Genomic DNA, 20,900 nt, shown 5'->3' on the forward strand with positions numbered 1-20,900 from the left:
TGTCATCAGTGTGCTCTCCGTGTGCTATCGAGATGTCACATGGACAGCATGACCTTGTATACTTACCTGTCTCCGGCGCTGCTGACGCATTTGCTTCCGGGTCTAGTCAGTGCAGTGAATATTTATGAGGCATAATGAGTGGATCTGGAAGTAACAGCAGCGCCGGAGACAGGTCAGTATAAAATTAATTTAATTTCGGCGAGGTGTCCGCTGGAACGTGTCACATCAGTGTGCGGTCCATGTGACATCTGTGCTGGCCAAAAACGGACATGACGCCGTGTGAACCACAAGGATATGCGTGTGCTTCACACAGACACACAGTCCGCGTCAAAACACGGATGTGTGAACAAACCCATTGAATTTAATCGGTCTACATGTGTCTGTGGAAACTGACCCCACAAGTACCGGAGACATGGATGTGTGACAAGGCCTAAGAAGTAGTTGAAGTATACGTAGCACTAGTAGTAGTTCTAGTAGCAGCAGTAGGTAGTATTAGTAAGTAAGGCTAAGAAAAACTAAAAAGGCGAGAGCGCAATACTGTTTTACTAGATTACAAATCGTGGTGTGTGAAGGAATATCACTCACCTGGCAGGATTGTGGAAAGGCACAACCCCTATGAAGGTATAAGTGATGATGGCGGCTGCCGCAGCCCCACGTGAGTTAATGTCCGGTGCTAGAGAGAAGAAACTGGTTTACTGCCGCGCTACCGCCAATAAGGAGAAAATTGTTGATTAATGATATCTTTATTCCATAGTTTGACTCGTTTCTGGGATCCGAACCCCTTCTTCAGGACCAAGAGAATCAACAATATGTGTCAGTTGCGTATGTGACAGATATTGTTGATTCTCTTGGTCCTGAAGAAGGGGACTGGATCCCAGAAATGCGTCGACCTATGGAATAATTATCTTTAATCAACAATTTCTCCTTTTTGGCGGTAGCGTGGTGGTAAACCCGTGTCTTCTCTCCAGCACCGATAAGTAAGGCTAAGGACACACGGAAATTTAGCATCCGATGCGAGAGCATCGCATGTGTTAGGCTAATAACCCTTGGCTTCCACTCTGCTGCGAGTGTAAGCAGAGTGTCATTATACTGTGTAGGAGAGGGAGGGACTAATCTCCCATCTCTTACACAGTATAATGCATCTCAGCTGATGCATATATCGCACTGCACTTCGGCATAATGTGAGTGCAGGGCGAAGTTTCTCTCACACTCATAGACTTATATGGGTGCGAGTGAAAATGAATTGTATTCCACCCGCTGCATGTTGTGATTGTTTTCTCGGTCTGATTAGGTCTGAGGAAAAAAAAAACGCTCAGCGGCCCCACAGAGTAACATGGGTCCGGGGGAATGTGATTTTTTTTTTTATAGCATTCCACTCGCTTAGTTTTAAATCGCTGTGTGTCCTTAGCCTAAAAGTAAATGTTGCAGTAGTATTTCTAGTAATTAGTAATAGTAGTAGCAGATGTTTTTGTGGTTAGTAGTAAAAAAGAGAAAGTAGTTGTAGCTCTAGTATTAAGTAGTAGTAGCTAACAATACAATAGTAATAGTAAGAAATAGCACTATCAGTTGTAGTAAGTAGTTGTAAAATGTAGTAGTAAGTAATCAATAGTTATGTAGGTATCGTAGCAGTAGAAACTGTAGTAGTATTACTGGTAGTAGTAGTAGTTCTAGTAGAAAGTAGTTGTAGAAAGCAGTAGTAGTAATAGTAATATTAGTAAGTATAGTAGGAATTGTAGTAGTATTTGTAGTAATAGTTGCAGAAGTAGATCTACTGGCAGTAGTAAGTAGTTGTAACATACACTAGTAAGTAGTTATAGCAGAAATTGTAGTAGTATTTTTGGTAGTAAGCAGAAGAAAGTAGTAGTAATAGTTGTAAAATGTAGTTGTACAAAGCAGTAGTGATTCTAGTAATAATATTTTAGTAGAAATCATTACAGTAGTATCTGTAGTAGAAGCAGTAGTAACAGTTCTGGTGGCAGTTCTAGTAGTAAGACGTAGTGGTTGTAGTAGTTGTAAGTAATAGCAATGGGTTCACTTTTTCACCTTACTAAAGTTTTGCCAGTCTGAAGGCCGCTTTACACGCGTCGATTTATCGTGCGTTCGCATGTGCGATCGTACCCGTCCCCATCGTTTGTGCGTTATGGGCAATTTGTTGCCCGTGTCGCACAAAGTCGGTAACCCCCGTCACACGTACTTACCTCCCGAATGACCTCGCTGTGGGCGGCGAACATCTACTTCCTGAAGGGGGAAGGACGTTCGGCATCACAGCGACGTCACACAGTGGCCGCCCAATAGAAGCGGAGATGAGTGGGACGGAACATCCCGCCCACCTCCTTCCTTCCTCATTGCCGGTGGCCGCAGGTAAGCTGCAGTTCATGGTTCCCGGGGTGTCACACGGAGCGATGTGTGCTGCCTCAGGAACAATGAACAACCGGCACAGATGGACGATCGGTTTTTGTTTTTTTTTGTTTTCTTTTTAAATGAGCGACGTGTCAACGAGCAACGATAAGATGAGTATATTTGCTCGTTCACAGTCGCTCGTAGAAGTCACACGCTACGATATGTCAAACGATGCCGGATGTGTGTCACTAACGACGTGACCCAAACGACATATCGTTAGATATATCGTAGCGTGTAAAGCCCGCTTTATGGCAATTATGGTGTATTGTAGTAATGATCCATTAACTTAATCTACAGACCAGCGAGTCCGGTGACTATAATGAACAGATATCACATTTGAATTGCCTCTTCTCACCTTGCTGCTGCTCGCTGCTGCTGCACTTGTGCTTGCGCTTGTACTTGTGGCTCCAGGTTTCTTCTGTAAAACAGAATAAAACATAAGATGTAAGTTTTCTTATTGCACTCACACACCTCTGTAGTCATAAACAATATGGATAGCAAATATGCAATAACTGCCTCATTGTATTTCTTTAAGAGGACCGGTCACTGGGTCAAAAGTGACCAGTTTTTCCTGTTATTTTATCCCTGCCGTTCCTGAGAATTCTGGAGGGGTTGTAGTTTTTTTTTTTTGTTTTTTTTTGTTAAGTCCATATGGTTCTAGAAATGTGGACATTTTTCTTTAGAACTAATTTTGATGGTTTTTACCAAGGGGTGCTGCTCATAGAGTGGCCTAGAGACACGTCCCCAGAAAATCCAGTGAGCCACGCTGCTTTGGTAAGAGCATAAATATTAGCGCTAAATAAAAAATCCCATATAACAGATTTTTTAAAAAAAAAAATGAAACCCAGAATATTCAGGGGAGCTGTGAGAATAGAGTAAAATAAAAGCAAAAAGTGGTCACTTTTGATCCTGTAACAGGTCCCTGAAAAAAAGCCACCAGCCAATCAGAAGCCGGCAACTGATGTCCGATAGGGCGTCGCAGGCTCCGTATAGCAGTGACGTCATGTGTTGCTAGTGGCTGGGATGCCTTAGTCAGCTGCCATCCTCTCCACTGGTTATGAAGGACGCTGTACATTGTGGGAGTGTTTATTTTTTTATTTTTAAATGTGTTGGAAAAGCGCAGCAGAATGGTGGACATTATAATTGGAAGGGGTCCAGGATGGGGGACAGATGGGGAGGGGGCAATTTTTACAAGATGCGACTCAGGATGTGGACATTATTATAGGAAGGGGCCCATTATGACTGACATTTCTTACAGGATGTGGCCCAGGATGGGGACATTATAGGAAGGGGCCTAGGATGGGGTAAATTTCTCCTGTATTCCGTGCGATTTGATTTTTTTGTGTTGTGCAGTGTACTGTCTGTGTGACCAATCTATGATCGCAGCAGCAGTTCCAGATCAACTCAACCCCAATTATATTTTTGGAGTACTTTTTTTTTTTTTTTGTGTGTGTGTTCGCATAGTGTGTGCACACCACAATTTCATTTTGTGCTGAGCATCCGTGCTCAATTTTTGTATTTTGGCGACACTAACGTGCTCTTCCTGTGATTGCAGTGCTCTGATTGTTATTGCTGCTGATCAGAGTCTGCACCGAGGGACTTTTTTCCTTTTTTTACTATAAGTAGACTAGTGGACGTCACAATGCTAGGGACATCTGATTTTTTACTTTTTTGGAGAAAAAAAAATAATAGTAGTTAGTACTGTTTATACTGTAGGTAGAAAGGTAGAACATTAGGGGAGCGGACATCGCAGCGTTAGTGAAGTCCGCTTTTCTCATGCAGAAAAATAATAGTTTGTGCCGAATATTTTCATAGGTAGCGCATCAGGGGAGCGGACATCGCAGTATTAGTACCGTAATAATAGCGCTGAGTAACTTCTAGGGTAGTGTATTAGTGTAGTGCACATCACTGTTAGTTTTTTTTTTTATACAAAATATATATAATTTTATTTTTAATTTTTACTTTTTTGTTACTTTACTTTTTTCTTTTCTTTCTCTTTCTTTTTGCTTTACTTTTTAAAGTAAATTTAATAATAAAAAGAACCTTTACACTTGCCTCACACAATGCAAAACTAAAAGCATCACTTACACACACATTCCCAATGGCAGAATAAAATAAAAATAGCCCATTCGTGAAGAAGACGTCATTTAGCAGAGAACGCATACGTTTTCTTTGTCTCTGACACAGATTCAGGCAGTGAGCAAGATCCTACATTCCTCTATTTTTCATCCTCATCTAGTGAGGAGGGACCCCCAGTAAGACACCCTAGGACCGAGTCAACACCTTCAGCAATTAATCCCATATGGACTCCAGTCCTCGAAAAGTATCCGCATGTTATTAAGGATTTCTTGGGCAGCTCAGGAATCCAATTTGATGCTAAGCGCCTCACAGAAACTGACTTTTTGAAATTCTTTTTCAGTGAGGATATAATAAATGTCATTGTGCCCCAAACAAATTTGTACAATGGGGAAAATAAGTATTTGATGCACTGCCGATTTTGCAGGTTTTCCCACCTATAAAGAATGGAGAAGTCCGTAATTTTTATTGTAGGTGCACTTCAACTGTGAATCCAAAAAATAAAATAATCCAGAAAATAAAATCCAGAAAATCACATTGTCTGATTCTTAAGTAAAACATAGCAATATCCACGCCCCAATAAATAAACAATACCCTTGTAAAGACAAAGAAAAGCAGCTATCAGCAACTGAGCACTCCTGTCATAGTGTCACCAATAAATGCTGTATACAATAAAATCAATTAAGTCAATGAACCCAGAAGGCTTGTGCAGGATCGCGTTACAGCAGACTCTGTCCTGGGATAGAGAAAGCAGATCGCAAGGGATTCCACTAGGAGAGTATTCCTCTGCAGAGAACGTGGTCCTGGGTGGTGTTAAGCCCAGGGGAAGTGCCAGGTGCAGGGTACTGTATGGGTCTATCCCGACACAACAGTGAGATCCCCAATCTGCTAGGTGCGGTGCTGCATCTCGAAAGCCTTGGCCAATGGCATCCCCGGCAATGCGGCAAGGCACCGGACACAAAGTGTGCAAGAGAAGCAAGTGACATCAGCCCTGAGTACAGAGGCCTGAGCTGCCAACCATGCTTTTCGAAACAACTTGTTTCTTCGTCAGGGAGCAAAATCTGGTTTTACCCTGTTGACACTATAACCTTTTATAGGCTGATGTACGCCACACAACTTACACATACCATCAAATTATTAATTTGTGCATCAGTAAAGCCAAAATCATTAGTATCATTACTAAAGGTATGCCTGTGGATAATTCATTGAAGGGTGCAGTTTCCAAAATGGGGTCACTTGTGGGGAGATTCCACTGTTAAGGCAAATTAGGGACTCTTTAAAAAGCGACTTGGCACCCACAGACTACTCCACCAAAATGTCACTCCTTCCTTTTAGAGCTCAGCAGTGTGTTCAAACAGCAGTTTTTCCCCACATATTGGGTATCAGCGTATTCAGGAGAAATTGCCCAACAAATGTTATGGTCATTTTTCTCTTGCTACCCTTGACAGAATGAAATAATTTGAAGCTTAAGCAACATTTTTGTGATGGGAAAAAAAATCTTTGTTTTTCATTTACACGGTTCAATCTTGGAAATTTCTGTGAAGCACATGGGGCTTCAAGGTGCTCACCACAGATCTAGATAATTTCCTTGAGGGGTATAATTCCCAAAATGAGGTAATTTGTAGGGCTGGGGGATGGGTTTCTTTCCACTGTTTAGGCACAGCAGGAGCTCTTCACACGGCATGGCGCCCTGTTGAGACAATGCCCTTTTATACTCAGTCTGATGCACAACTTAGGCTATGTGCGCACATGTGCGTAATTCATGCAGTTACGCTGCGCTTTGTAGCGCAGCGTAACTGCATGCGTACTGCGTCCCCTGCATAATCTATGGAGATTGTGCAGGGGCCGTGCGCACGTGGCGTCTTTGAGCGCAGCGCTTTGGCTACTGCCCGAAGCGCTGCGTTCAAGAAGTGACATGTTACTTCTTCCGTGCGCTTTGCCGGCAGCTCCTGCTCTGTCTATGGCAGGAGCTGCAGGCAAAACGCATGGAATCGGCTTCTTTTTTTTTTTTCTACGGACATTTTCTGCAGCGATTTGAAGTGCACGTGTGCTCTTCAGATCGCTGCAGAAATTTCTGCAGGGCTAGTACGCAACGTGCGCACATAGCCTTACACATACCACAACACATTATTCATTAGTGCACTAGTAAAACCAAAAGCATTATTATCATTACTAAAACTATGCCTTTTGTTAATTCCTTGAGGGGTGTAGTTTCCAAAATAGGGTCACTTGGGGGATTTTTCCACTGTTTTTGCATATCAGGGGCTCTCCAAACATGACATGGAGTCTGCAAATGATTATAACTAATTTTGTGTTCTAAAAGTCAAATAGCGCTTCTTCTCTTCGGAACCCTGCTGTGCACCCAAACAGTAGTTTCCCACACATATGTGATATTGACATACTCAGGAGAAATTACACAACAAAGTGTATGATACATTTTCCATTGTTACCCTTGTGAAAATAAATAGTTTGACGATAAAACATATTTTTGAAAAATCTTATTTTATTTTTACAGCTGAACATTATAAAATTCAGCAAAGCACCTAGGGTTCAAGTGTGCGCAAAACATATCCAGATAAATTCCTTGAGGGGTCTAGTTTCCAAAATGGGGTCATTTGTGGGGTTTTTCCACTGTTTAAGCACATTAGGGGCTCTCCAAGCGCAACATAGAGTCCGCTAACGATTTCAGCGAATTTTGTGTTCCATAAGTTATATGGTGCTCCTTCCCTTTTGAACTCTGTCGTGCGCCCAACCAGTAGTTTTCCACCGCATATGGGGTATCACTGTACTCAGAAGAAATTGCACAGCAAATTGTATGGTGCATTTTCTACTGTATTGCTTGTTAAAATGCAAAATTTGGGTCTAAAGTAACATTTTCATTTTTTTCCTTCCACATTGCTTTATTTCTTGTGAAGCGCCTGAAGGATTAATAAACTTCTTGAATGTGGTTTTTAAGTACTTTAAGTGCAGTTTTTAGAATAGTGTCACTTTTGAGTATTTTCTCTCACATAGGCTTCACAAAGTCACTTCAAATGTAATGTGGCCCCTAAAAAAATGGATTTGTAAATTTTGTTGGAAAAATTGCTCAAACTTTTAACCTTTCTAATTTTCTAAGAAAGAAAAATTATGTTGCAAAAATAATGGTGATGTAAAGTAGACATGTGGGAAATGTTATTTATTAATTATTTTGTGTGACCTGTCTGGTGTAAGGGCATAAAAATTAAGTTTGAAAACTACAACATTTTGGCCAATATTCTCCCAAATAAACGGAAAAAAATATCACTCTAAATTCCCCACTAACATGAAGTACAATGTGTTACAAAAAAAACCCAAACAGTCACTGGGATCCCTTGAAGTGTTCCAAAGTTATTACCTCATAAAGGGCACTTCAGAATTGAAAAAATGGGCCTGGTCAGGAAGGTGAAAACACAGGTGAAATGACCCAGTATGTCATAATTGGGTCTGTCACGCTGCATCTAATGACTATATGAGAATCCTGTTGATCAGTTATGTTTATAATGTTGTTCCAATACTATCACAAGATGAAAATCTTATGATGCCATGCTTTCTCTCTTTTGTACCTCGCACTCCGTAGTTATCATATGAAAACACCTGAAGATCCTGTGCAAATGTACTGAAGCTGCTGTAGTTTCTCACAATATGAGTATCATTCAGATATACAACATACCAGCATGTAGCATTCAGATTTTTTTCTCTGCATCTGGTTTGTAAACACTTGTATAATTTTGTATATATTTTAATTAGTTTGTGTACACCTAGGCCCTTTTCACACATCTGTTTTTTGCCATCAGTCACAATCCGTCGAAGTTTGAAAAGAAACGGATCCGACGACTGATGCTGTTGGATCCGTATTTTTCTCATAGACATGTATTAGCGACGGATGGCCTCACGTTTCATCCGTTGTTCGACGGATCTGTCAAATTGTTTGTCCTTTCGGACGGAGACAAAGTATTGTTTTTTGTCTACGTCGAAAAAACGTACAGCGACTGATCAGTCGCCGTCCGTTATTTGGTATAATGGAAGCCTTTTGGGTACGTCGTAATCCATCAAATGACGGAATCCAGCGACTGATTCCGTTTTTTTTAACTGAGCATGCTCAGATGGGGTGTAAAAGAACTGTTGGGCTGAATCTGCAACGGATCAGTCAACCCAATGGATTCTGACTGAAGGCAAAAAATTGATGTGTGAAAAGGATCTTACTGTATATATTCTCTCTTTTTCTACTGACTATTTGTGAACAAGACCACACTGGTGGAAATGTTAAATTCTATTTGTCGCTTGTCCATTTTACATCTCGATGCATTAAAACAGTTCACATTGCATCAGAAATAGTGTGCAGTGGTGAATTTTGAACTGTCAGAAGGGGTAAACTACAGCCTGTCCACGGCATCTCAGCCCCAGGGAGTCTATGGATTGGACATTGCTATTAATTATTTCACTATGTATTTATTCTACTAGTCTCACTTCATCTATTATTTCTGTTCTCTTTATATTGGCTACTGTTTTAAAGAGGACCAACCACCAGGAATTTTCATATATAACCGAAAGCCAGTGCTATACTGGCGCTATCATGCTGATTCTCTACATATCTTTAGTTGTGAGATCGGATGTATACTTTCTGAAATATAGGCAAGTAAAGTTTGTGAAATGCTCTGTTATTTGATGAGAGGTGCAACGGAATAGGTGGGTCGGGTTTTGCTAGTTATTCCCGCCCCATCTGCTTGCCTGCCCTTCCTCCCTCTGTCTCTGTTATTACAGGAGGAGGAAGGAGGGAGGAAGGACAGGCAGGCAAACAGGAGCAGGAATAACTAGCAAAACCCAAACCACCTTTTAGATATTCCATTGCACCTCTCATGAAATAACTGTGCATTTCACAAAGTTTACTTGCCTATATTTCAGTAACTTTACATCCGAACTCACAAGTCGTGTCTAACCAATCTGTTAGGGTTCTATGAGGGGGTAAGTGCAAACCTGGATATTGGTAATGCAGCTGATGTGATTTATTTGGACTTTGCAAAGGCATTTGATACTGTACCACATAATAGCCTTATACTAAAGGTACCGTCACACTAAGCGACGCTCCAGCGATCCCACCAGCAACCTGACCTGGCAGGGATCGCTGGAGCGTCGCTACACGGATTGCTGGTGAGCTGTCACACAGGCAGATCTCACCAGCGACCAGTGACCAGCCCCCAGCCAGCAGCGACGCATGGAAGCATGCTGCGCTTGGTAACTAAGGTAAATATCGGGTAACCAACCCGATATTTACCTTGGTTACCAGCGCACACTGCTTAGCGCTGGCTCCCTGCACTCCTAGCCAGAGTACACATCAGGTTAATTACCCGATGTGTAGTCTGGCTATGTGTGCAGGGAGCAGGGAGCTGGCACTGGCAGCGTGAGAGCGGCGGACGCTGGTAACGAAGGTAAATATCGGGTAACCAAGGAAAGGGCTTCTTGGTTACCCGATATTTACATTGGTTACCAGCGTTCCCAGAAGCCGGCTCCCTGCTCCCTGCACATTTAGTTGTTGCTCTGTCGCTGTCACACACAGCGATGTGTGCTTCACAGCGGGAGAGCAACAACTAAAAAATGGTCCAGGACATTCAGCAACAACCAGCGACCTCACAGCAGGGGCCAGGTTGTTGCTGGATGTCACACACAGCAACATCGCTAGCAAGTTGTGCCTCAGCAATGATGTTGCTAGCGATGTTGCTTAGTGTGACGGTACCTTAAAGCTCCAGAAGCAAGGACTAGGGGAAACTATATGCAACTGGGTAAGGAATTGGCTAAAAGATAGGAAACAAAGAGTAGTCGTAAATGGTACATTCTCTAAATGGGCCATAGTCAGCAGTGGGGTGCCACAGGGATCTGTGCTAGGACCGATTCTTTTTAATCTCTTTATTAATGACCTTGTGGATGGGATTAATAGTAAAGTGTCAGGGTACCTTCACACTTAGCGATGCAGCAGCGATCCGACCAGCGATCTGACCTCGTCAGGATCGCTGCTGCATCGCTACATGGTCGCTGGTGAGCTGTCAAACAGGCAGATCTCACCAGCGACCAGTGAACAGCCCCCAGCCAGCAGCGACGTGCAAGCGACGCTGCGCTTGCACGGAGCCGCCGTCTGGAAGCTGCGGAGACTGGTAACTAAGGTAAACATCGGGTATGGTTACCCGATGTTTACATTAGTTACCAGCGCACACCGCTTAGCTGTGTGTGCAGGGAGCAGGGAGCCGCGCACACTGAGCGCTGGCTCCTTGCTCTCCTAGCTACAGTACACATCGGGTTAATTAACCCGATGTGTAATGCAGCTACATGTGCAGAGAGCAGGGAGCCGCGCACACTGCTTAGCGCTGGCTCCTTGCTCTCCTAGCTGCTGTACACATCGGGTTAATTAACCCGATGTGTACAGCAGCTACATGTGCAGAGAGCCGGAGCCGGCAGCACAGGCAGCGTGAGAGCTGCAGAGGCTGGTAACTAAGGTAAATATCGGGTAACCACCTTGGTTACCCGATGTTTATCTTGGTTACAAGCTTACCTCAGCTGTCAGACGCCGGCTCCTGCTCCCTGCTCGCTTCATTTGTCGCTCTCTCGCTGTCACACACAGCGATCTGTGTGTCACAGTGGGAGAGCGCCTTTGAAGAAAACGAACCAGGGCTGTGTGTAACGAGCAGCGATCTCGCAGCAGGGGCCAGATCGCTGCTCATTGTCACACACAGCGAGATCGCTAATGAGGTCACTGCTGCGTCACAAAAAGCGTGACTCAGCAGCGATCTCGGCAGTGAGCTCGCTGTGTGTGAAGCACCCCTCAGTCTTTGCTGATGACATCAAACTATGTAGGATATTAAAAACTGACCTTGATAGTACAATATTACAAAAAGATCTGGATAAGATGTCAGAATGGGCAGATACTTGGCAAATGAGATTTAATGTTGATAAATGTAAAGTAATGCACTTAGGACGGAGTAATCCTATAACTGCATATACATTAAATGGAAGTAAACTCGGGACTACAGAACAGGAGAAGGACTTGGGTATTCTCATTACAAATAAGCTGGGCAGCAGCACTCAATGTCAAGCAGCAGCTGCTAAAGCAAACAAGATTTTAGGGTGTATAAAAAGAGAGATTAGATCCCGTGATCCCAACGTATTGTTACCCCTCTATAAATCACTTGCAAGGCCACATCTGGAATATGGGATCCAGTTTTGGGCTCCACATTTTAAAAAGGACATTCAGAAGTTAGAGTCAGTTCAAAGGCGGCTAGCTAGACTACTACAAGGAATGGAAGGCCTCACATATGATGACAGGTTGAAAAAGTTACATATGTTTACCTTAGAAAAAAGACGTCTCAGAGGAGATCTCATTTATATGTATAAATACATGTGTGGTCAATATAAAGGACTGGCGCATGACTTATTTCTTCCAAAGACAGTACTAAGGACCAGGGGGCACTCACTGCGAGTGGAAGAAAAGTGATTCCGACAGCTAAATAGGAAAGGGTTCTTTACAGTTAGAGCAGTCAGACTGTGGAATGCCCTGACACAAGAGGTAGTAATGGCAGATACTATAACAGCTTTTAAAAAAGGGCTGGATGATTTCCTCAGTACACAACATTGTTGGTTATAAGTGACTTAAGGCCGCTTTACACGCTGCGATATCGGTACCGATATCGCTAGCGTGGGTACCCGCCCCCATCTGTTGTGCGACATGGGCAAATCGCTGCCCGTGCCGCACAACATTGCCCGGACCCGTCACACTACTTACCTGCCCGGCGACGTCGCTGTGACCGGCGAACCGCCTCCTTTCTAAGGGGGCGGTTCGTTCAGCGTCACAGCGACGTCACAGCTGCGTCACTGAACCGCCGTCCAATAGAAGCGGAGGGGCAGAGATGAGCGGGACGTAAAATCCCGCCCACCTCCTTCCTTCCGCATTGTGGCCGGGAGGCAGGTAAGGAGAGCTTCCTCGTTCCTGCGATGTCACACGTACCGATGTGTGCTGCCGCAGGAACGAGGAACAACTTTGTTACTGCTGCAGTAACAATTTTTGAGAATGGACCCCCATGTCACTGATGAGCGATTTTGCACGTTTTAGCAACGATGCAAAATCGCTCATAGGTGTCACACGCAACGGCATCGCTAATGCGGCCGGATGTGCGTCACCAATTCCGTGACCCCAACGAGTTCGCATTAGCGATGTCGTAGCATGTAAAGCCCCCTTTAGTGACCAAATGTAGAACTGGTGGAGGAAGGTTGAACTAGATGGACCTAGGTCTTTTTTCAACCTAAGTAACTATGTAACTACGTAACTATGTAACTAAAGGTATGTGTGGAATCAGCATGATGGCGCCAATGTAGCACTGGCTTTAATTTATATATGAAAATCCTGGTGGTTGGTCCTCTTTAAGTACACGGTGTGCAGAATTATTAGGCAAGTTGTATTTTAGAGGATTTTTTTAATTATGGATTAACAACTATGTTCTCAATCAACCCAAAAGACTCATAAATATCAAAGCTTAATATTTTTGGAAGTTGGGGTGTTTTTTTTTTAGATTTGGCTATCTTAGGAGGATATCTGTTTGTGCAGGTAACTTTTACTGTGCAGAATTATTAGGCAACTTAATAACAGCCAAATATATTCCCATCTCACTTGTTTATTTTCACCAGGTAAACCAATATAACTGCTCAAAATATAGAAAAAAACATTTCTGACATGCAAAAAAAAACCCCAAAAATTAGTGACCAATATAATAATAATAATAAAAAAAATTATTTCTTTATGATGATACTCAACAGCCTACCATCCATAGATTCTATCAGTTGCTTGATCTGTTTACGATCAACATTGCGTGCAGCAGCCACCACAGCCTCCCAGACACTGTTCCGAGAGGTGTACTGTTTTTCCTCCGTGTAGATCTCACATTTTATGAGGGACCACAGGTTCTCTATAAGGTTCAGATCAGGTGAACAAGGGAGCCATGTCATTATTTTTTCATTTTTTAGACCTTTACTGGCCAGCCACGCTGTGGAGTAGTTGGATGCATGTGATGGAACATTGTCCTGCATGAAAATAATGTTTTTCTTGAACGATACAGACTTCTTCCTGTAGCACTGCTTGAAGAAGTTGTTTTCCAGAAACTGGCAGTTGGTCTGGGAGTTGAGCTTCACTCCATCCTCAACCTGAAAAGGTCCCACAAGTTCATCTTTGATGATACCAGCCAAAACCAGTACCCCACCTCCACCTTGCTGGCGTCTGAGTCAGAGTGGAGCTCTCTGCCCTTTACTGATCCAGCCTCTGGCCCATCAAGAGTCAATCATTTCATCAGTCCATAAAACCTTTGAAAAATCAGTCTTAAGATATTTCTTGGCCCAGTCTTGACGATTTATCTTATGTTTCTTGTTCAAAGCTGGTCATTTTTCAGCCTTCCTTACCTTGGCCATGTCCTTGAGTATGGCACACCTTGTGCTTTTTGATACTCCAATAATGTTGCAGCTCTGAAATATGGCCAAACTGGTAGCAAATGGCATCTTGGTAGCTTCCCGCTTGATTTTCCTCAATTCATGGGCAGTTATTTTGCTCCTTTTTAGTCCAACACGCTTCTTGCGACCCAGTTGGCTATTTGCCATGAAACGCTTGATTGTTCGGTGATCATGCTTCAAAAGTTTGGCAATTTCAAGACTGCTGCATCCCTCTGCAAGACATCTCACAATTTTGGACTTTTCAGAGCCAGTCAAATCTCTTTTCTGTCCCATTTTGCCAAAGGAAAGGAAGTTGCCTAATAATTAAGCACACCTTATATAGGGTGTTGATGTCATTACACCACACCCCTCCTCATTACACAGATGCACATCACCTGATTTACTTAATTGGTAGTTGGCTCTCAAGTCTATACAGCTTGGAGTAGGACAATATGTATAAAAATCATCATGTGATCAAAATACTCATTTGCCTAATAATTCTGCACACAGTGTATTACTTTTAGTTGTGCTGGTATCTGGGCAGATTGTAGGACTCTACTTTATTGGTGGTCCAGATGGGTCAGCTGTGCACCAGTACGAGCAGATGTTTTTTTTTTTTTTATTATTACAGATGTTACTTGACTGGACAGTAAAATTCTGCATCAAGGAGTCTGCTGATAAATACCTTGTGCTGGAGGGGTTTCATGCCAGTCTGAGGAAAGCAGAGGACGATCCCTTCCCACCAGTACCCTCCCTACCTCCTCTATTATTTTTCCTGTTTTTATACAATGTTTGTTGAATAGGGATTATGTCGCCCAGGTTTGCTGGGAAGAATTGGTGACTGTTTCATGGTTGAGTTATTTAACCCATTATTGATTAAAGTTTGCTTTTTACTTATTCATGTCCATTATCTATTGGGTAACCTTATGAATAAACACTGGCCTGTTCAAGCCACAATTCTGGTGTCTGTGTCATTTTTATGTTTGAGGGTATTCTGGGTATTTGTGATTGGGGCTTGTGATACCATGCAACTGCGCCAACTACTGAAGTGAATGGGCATTGTAAGAAGTCCTCGACCATCACATATCGACAGTCTGATAGCATATTTTTGGTGGAAGACTGCACAGCCTATACCGGATATAATTGCGGAGACCACACAATAAGTAAATAGCTCATCTTTAACTTTTACTACAGCTGAAGATATTTAATTTCTATATAGCAAAATAAACCCAGTCACGCCTACAGTAAAAAAACATTCATCATCATAATTATTGATTTGGCTCATGAAAAAAAAAAAAATACCTGCATGCCGTCAGCCACCAAACTTGCTAAACCAGACTGTCACTGCAACCCTGGTAGACTCTAGGTTGTGTACCAGGGAGGCAGCATAGTCTATCAGGTCCTCACACTGGTAGGTTCTGTATGACATGACTCAACAGGCATAGAACTCAGTCAATGTGTCACACAACTGGTTTAAAGGGAATCTGTCAGTAGGATCAACCCTCCTAAGCCGTCTATATGGGCATGTAGGTCATAGGAAGCTGAATAAAATGACACTCTGATGTCTCATTCCAGATAAATCTATTTTTTTCTTATATGTAAATGAGCTGTTAAGATCCATGGGCCAAACACCGATCTGCATGAGAATCTGCCTCCAGGGATTATTTTAAATGAAAGAGGTCATCAATCCAAGTGTGATATGTGATGGCCACTCTGTGATCTCGCTGTAGAGCTGTGTGTGATTGTAAGGTCTAAGCCACACGGCGAGAAAATTTGTGCAAGTGGAGTGCGAAAAAACATGGCATTCCACTCGGACCAATATTAGCCTGTGTGTCAGCGCACATGAGCGATTATCTTCTCAGCCCTAATCGAACTGAGTAAACAATCGCAGCATGCTGTGATTGTAATGCGAGACTCTTTTCTCTCGCACACATTCAAGTGTATGGGGCAAGAGAAAATTCGCACTGCACTCGCAGTACATGGGAACGACGAACTGCAGCTTACCTGTGTCCCGCCGGCAATGCGGAAGGAAGGAGGTGGGCGGGATGTTTACATCCTGCTCATCTCCGCCCCTCCGCTGCTATTGGGCGGCCGCTGTGTGATGCCGCACGTCCCTCCCCCTTCAGGAAGTGGATGTTCGCCGCCCACAGAGAGGTCGTTCGGGAGGTAAGTACGTGTGACGGGGGCTACAGCATTGTGTGACACGGGCAAGAAATTTCCCGTGCCGCACAAACGATGGGGGCGGGTGCGATCGCACGATACATTGTAACGTGTAAAACAGCCTTTAGTGACAAATGATTGGAATCAGGATCTCTGTCTCTACATTATGCTGCTCTCAGATGGGGGAGCAAAATCCTGGTCACAGATTCCCTTTTAGGCCAACACAGAACCATGTGTATAGTGTCTGGATTCCCAGTGCTTCATACTATGCAGCTGTGGACGCTGTGGATAGATTAATAGTAATCCATAACTATACTTTCATCTGATCTGGAAAAATGAAAACTGTTATGTACGACCAGGAGGGTTTTTCTTTTAAGTAGCTTTGTAGACCTCGGATTTGAGTTGCGTTGGGTAAATCTCAGGTGTACAGTCTGCCCTATGGACTTCTGTTTCCCATGGAGCCGGATCATGGCTGCACCACTTATGGGGGACGCTTTCTATGTGTTCAGTATAAAACATGACATTATTTTTCCAATAGTAAGCGGCCCACGGCTGGATGTATATAATATATAGAATAGTAATGATAACATTGTAGTAATAGTCAGGGAGCTTGTTATTGTGTACGGCTGAGCTCAGAATACGGTCACTGTTAGGCTATGTCCGCACTTTGCTTTTTACCTGCTTTTTACCTGCTTTTTTGCTGCTTTTTCAACTGCAGCGTTTAATGCCAAAATGGTTGTGTTCTGCTTTTCAAGCAAAGTCTATGGGAATTTGGGTTTCTTGTCCGCACTATGCAGTTCAAACTGCTGCCTGTATGTGGCAGAAATTTGGGCAAAAACTCTGCTTTGCAGTTCAAAACTCAAATGGCAAAAACAATTGACATGTTGCTTATTTGAAAAGCAGAGTTTTTGCACAAATTTCTGCCACAAAAAGGCAGCATTTTGAACAGCATAGTGCGCACAAGAAACCCAAATTCCCATAGACTTTGCTTGAAAAGCAGAACACATCCATTTTGGCATTAAATGCTGCAGTTGAAAAAGCAGCAAAAAAGCAGGTAAAAAGCAAAGTGCAGACATAGCCTAAGGCTAGTTTCACACTTGCGTTGGGTTGAATCCGCTGGGTCCGTTGCTGCGTCGTTTTGACGCATCCGTTATTTTTGTGGTGTCAACGGATGCAACGGGTCCGTTATTTCACAGGAATCCGTTAGCTGATTCCTGTGAAATAACGGACCGTTGCATTCGTTTGGCGTCCATTAGGCGTCCGTCTAACGGAATCCGTCGGCTCTGTTTTATTTCTTTTTTCATTTTTTTTCATTCTGGGCATGCTCAGTATAAATTAGCGGAATCCAGCAGCGGATTCCGTTGTTAAGCACTTAGCAACGGAATCCGCTACCATAGGGAACCATTATAAATTTTAATGGAACCAACGGAATCCGTTGGTTGGCGTCATTTTGACACAAGCATTTAACGTTACATTCTATGTTGCTTCCGTTTGGCGGAAGCAACGGAGCATCAGCCAACGGAAGCAACGCAGGTACTTTTGGCACAATCCGTCATCAATGCAAGTCTATGGGAAACAACGGAATCCGTTAACGGATTCCGCTGTTTCCCAAGACAGCGGATTGCGCCAAAAAAAAACCAACGCAAGTGTGAAAGTACCCTAAGGCTAGGAACGCACTTTGCGTTCTCCTACTTGCAGTTTAGAACGCACGTTTTGGGCTTAATTGATTTGGCCAAAGTTGCCTTTTTCAGAAATTTAGCACTGAAAACGCATGCGTTTTTGCCGCGTATTTGATGCGTTTTCAGCGCATTTTATCTGCGTTTCCACCTGCGTTCTGATAGTTGCGTTTTAAACATAAAGACACTGCTTGATAAAGTTTAAATAGTCAAAATCTTTGAAAAAATGGTAAAAAAAGAATCAAATCTATAATCATAGTAAAAATCATGAAATTAAATTAAGTTGATTAAATTATTGTAATATAAAATTTTATGGAAAAATTGCAATAAAGTATTAATTTCCTTAATTTAAATTGTTGGACTATGTGTGTGTAACGGGACATATGAAATCATTATTTTAATGATCAAAAAGCATGCGTTTTGGTAGTCCAAAACGCATGTTTTCTGCAATGAAAAAGCAGGTAAAACGCAGGAATTTGAAGGAATCTTGGTTTTTGCCATTTCTCATTGACTCCAATGTTAGCAAAACGCACCGAAAATGGCAAAAACAACTACATGCTCCTTCTTTGAACGCATGGTTTTTGCCACAAAATATGCAAATTTAAATCTGCGTTTAGAAACGCTAAGTGGGGTCGGAAAATCCAATTTTTCCATTGACTTTGCTGGTAAATCAAAACGCATGCCTTATGGCAAGAAAAAGGTGCTTCCCAAAACAGACCTAAAACGCAGTTAAAAACGCAAAGTGCGTTCCTAGCCTAAGAGCTTTCTTTATGTATAACGTTTTATTTTTGTATTTATTTTTTTTATCTTGTGTGTATGTATTTTCATTATTTCATGTTTTTGATTTCTTTTTTAAACATAAGAGCCTTCTAGTATATTAAGGCTATGTGCGCACGCTGCGTTTTTTGCCATGTTTTTAAGGTGCATTTTTGCTCTAAAAACTGCATGAATCCCCTTCCCCAGCAAAGTCTATGAGTTTTCATTTTTGCTGTCCTCACAGTGCAGTTTTTGGGGTTTTTTTTGCTGCGTTTTTGTAGTGACCACAAAGGTGCAACATGTAAATTTTTTTGCGTTTTTCACCCATTGAATTGAATGGAGAAAAACGCAGCAAAAAACGCATGCTTTCTGGGCTCGCGATGACGGGGCTTACATGACGTTGTAACATCACATGAACCTGAGTGCAATCAGCACCGGCTGCTGTCTTCTCGCCTTTGGACACAGGAGGAATCAACAAGAAGTGAGTGGCAGGGGTGCGCTTAGCTCACTGGTACACTTTGCAGTCGCATCCACGTTATGAGTGTATCGGGGGGCAGTGTTCATGATAATATCTATTATAAGTATTTTGACCTGAAGATACAATTTTTAAAAATCATACGATGTAGACTACTTCCTGCCCCATGAACTTTTGCAGCTAATATTTTTTTCCATAATCATAGCAAAAAATTCTACTAAAAAGTGTAATGTATATGCGGGGTTTTTAAAAAAGAAAAAAAAAGAAAAAACCCTTATGTCTTTTCAACATCTACAAGACAGTCAAAACCGTATTTGATTTTCTATATTGTCGCAGCTCTCTGGAAAAGCTCTGACAAATTTCCATAGAACAAAGAAAATGACGTTGCAGATAAACCTGATAATAGGTCATGAATCTGTATAATGCATGTAATGTACGTAAGATGTGTATATTTATAATTGAAATATATTATAACAATAAGGAGTTCCCTGTATGTATTGAGCTTACTGTACTTATACAGGAATGCACCGGGCCGCGCCTAACAATGACCGGCCATGATGTGCAGTGACTAGATGTTCCTCCCAGGAGAGCAGCTTACTCATCAGATGTAGGAACTTGTATCCCCCCAGGGCTCAGACCTTGGTACGTACAGTTTTTGCTGTATATTTGTTAGGTATCTGTATTGATTTTTGTTAGGCTAGGTGCAGACGACCATTTTTTTTTCTCTTCTGAGAAAATCGGATCAGAGTGTGATCCAATGTTTTCAGATGTGGGAGAAGATTGAAAAAATATTCTCCATCTTCTTCATTCTGTCATTCCGTGAAAATTGAGCTCTCTCAGGCTAGGTTCACATTTCCGTTGTTTTAAATCCGTCAGGTCCGTCAGCAACGGATCAGTCGTTTTTTAGATGTCAACTGATGCAACGGATGTGTTTTTCACAGGATTCCTTTCACAGGAATCCTGTGAAAAAACTGATCCGTCACGTCCGTTGCATCCGCTGTGCGTCCGTTTTTTGACGGACCAGTCATGATCCGTTTGTGTTTTGGACAGCCCAGTGGGTGTGCCAAACATGCTGGGCATGCTCAGTAGAGCATGACGGAATCCAGCACCATAGACAAACATTACAAGCGTGACGGATGGTGATGGATTCCTGTGCGGTGCGTTAATTTTGACGGCCCAAAAAACGTTACATTCTGCGTTGCTGCCGCCCGGCGGTCAGTCAAAAAACGACTGACCGCGATGCAGCGGATGCAACGCAAGGTCATCAGTCGCAATCCGCCACTAATACAAGTCTATGGGACACAACTGAATCCGCTAACCGGATTGCGTTGTTTACCGTAGCCGCGGATTGTGACTGACACATTTTAACGGAAATGTGAACCTAGCCTCAGATGCCATCCACGTGCAGCCCGATATTTTTCCTTGGACCCACTGACTTGCATGAACGAGTGCCATCTGATTTACAAAGACAATTCGGCCAGCAGCAATTTTGTTCCTTGGACGGAATTGAGGAAAAAAAATCTAACTTGTACATGGTCCCATAGAATAACATTGGTCCAAGTGCAATCCGATGTTTTGCTGGATCAGACCGCACATGTGGTCATCTGCACCTAACCTTAAAGGGGTATTGCCAGCTTCAAGATCATCTCCCAATGTGTATTAGGTATAATAATACTAATAATAATATTAGCAAATACCTCCAATTAGAAATGTAGTATGGTTCACTATGTCACTTACCTTATGTGCAGGCATGGCAGCAGCTTAGGTATCCATGCTTACGACCACTTGCAACTAACTGTACCTATATACATGTGGTCGTAACCATGGATACCCAAGCAACTGCAATGCCCTGCACATAAGGTAAGTGACATAGCTTTTTA

General features: G+C 42.6%; 1 protein-coding gene across 6 annotated transcripts in view; it reads right to left on the reverse strand.

Moving 5' to 3' along the window:
* The window catches only part of CAST (calpastatin), a 330,646-nt gene that overhangs the window by 171,765 nt on the left and 137,981 nt on the right, over positions 1-20,900 (reverse strand). For all 6 annotated transcript variants that reach the window (XM_075325071.1, XM_075325072.1, XM_075325075.1 and 3 more), the window contains one exon: positions 2,756-2,818. In XM_075325071.1, the coding sequence (XP_075181186.1) occupies positions 2,756-2,818 (63 nt within the window). The remainder of the gene's footprint in view (positions 1-2,755; positions 2,819-20,900) is intronic.

This window comes from Anomaloglossus baeobatrachus, chromosome 1, assembly GCF_048569485.1.
Source record: "Anomaloglossus baeobatrachus isolate aAnoBae1 chromosome 1, aAnoBae1.hap1, whole genome shotgun sequence".
NCBI classification, from domain to species: domain Eukaryota; kingdom Metazoa; phylum Chordata; class Amphibia; order Anura; family Aromobatidae; genus Anomaloglossus; species Anomaloglossus baeobatrachus.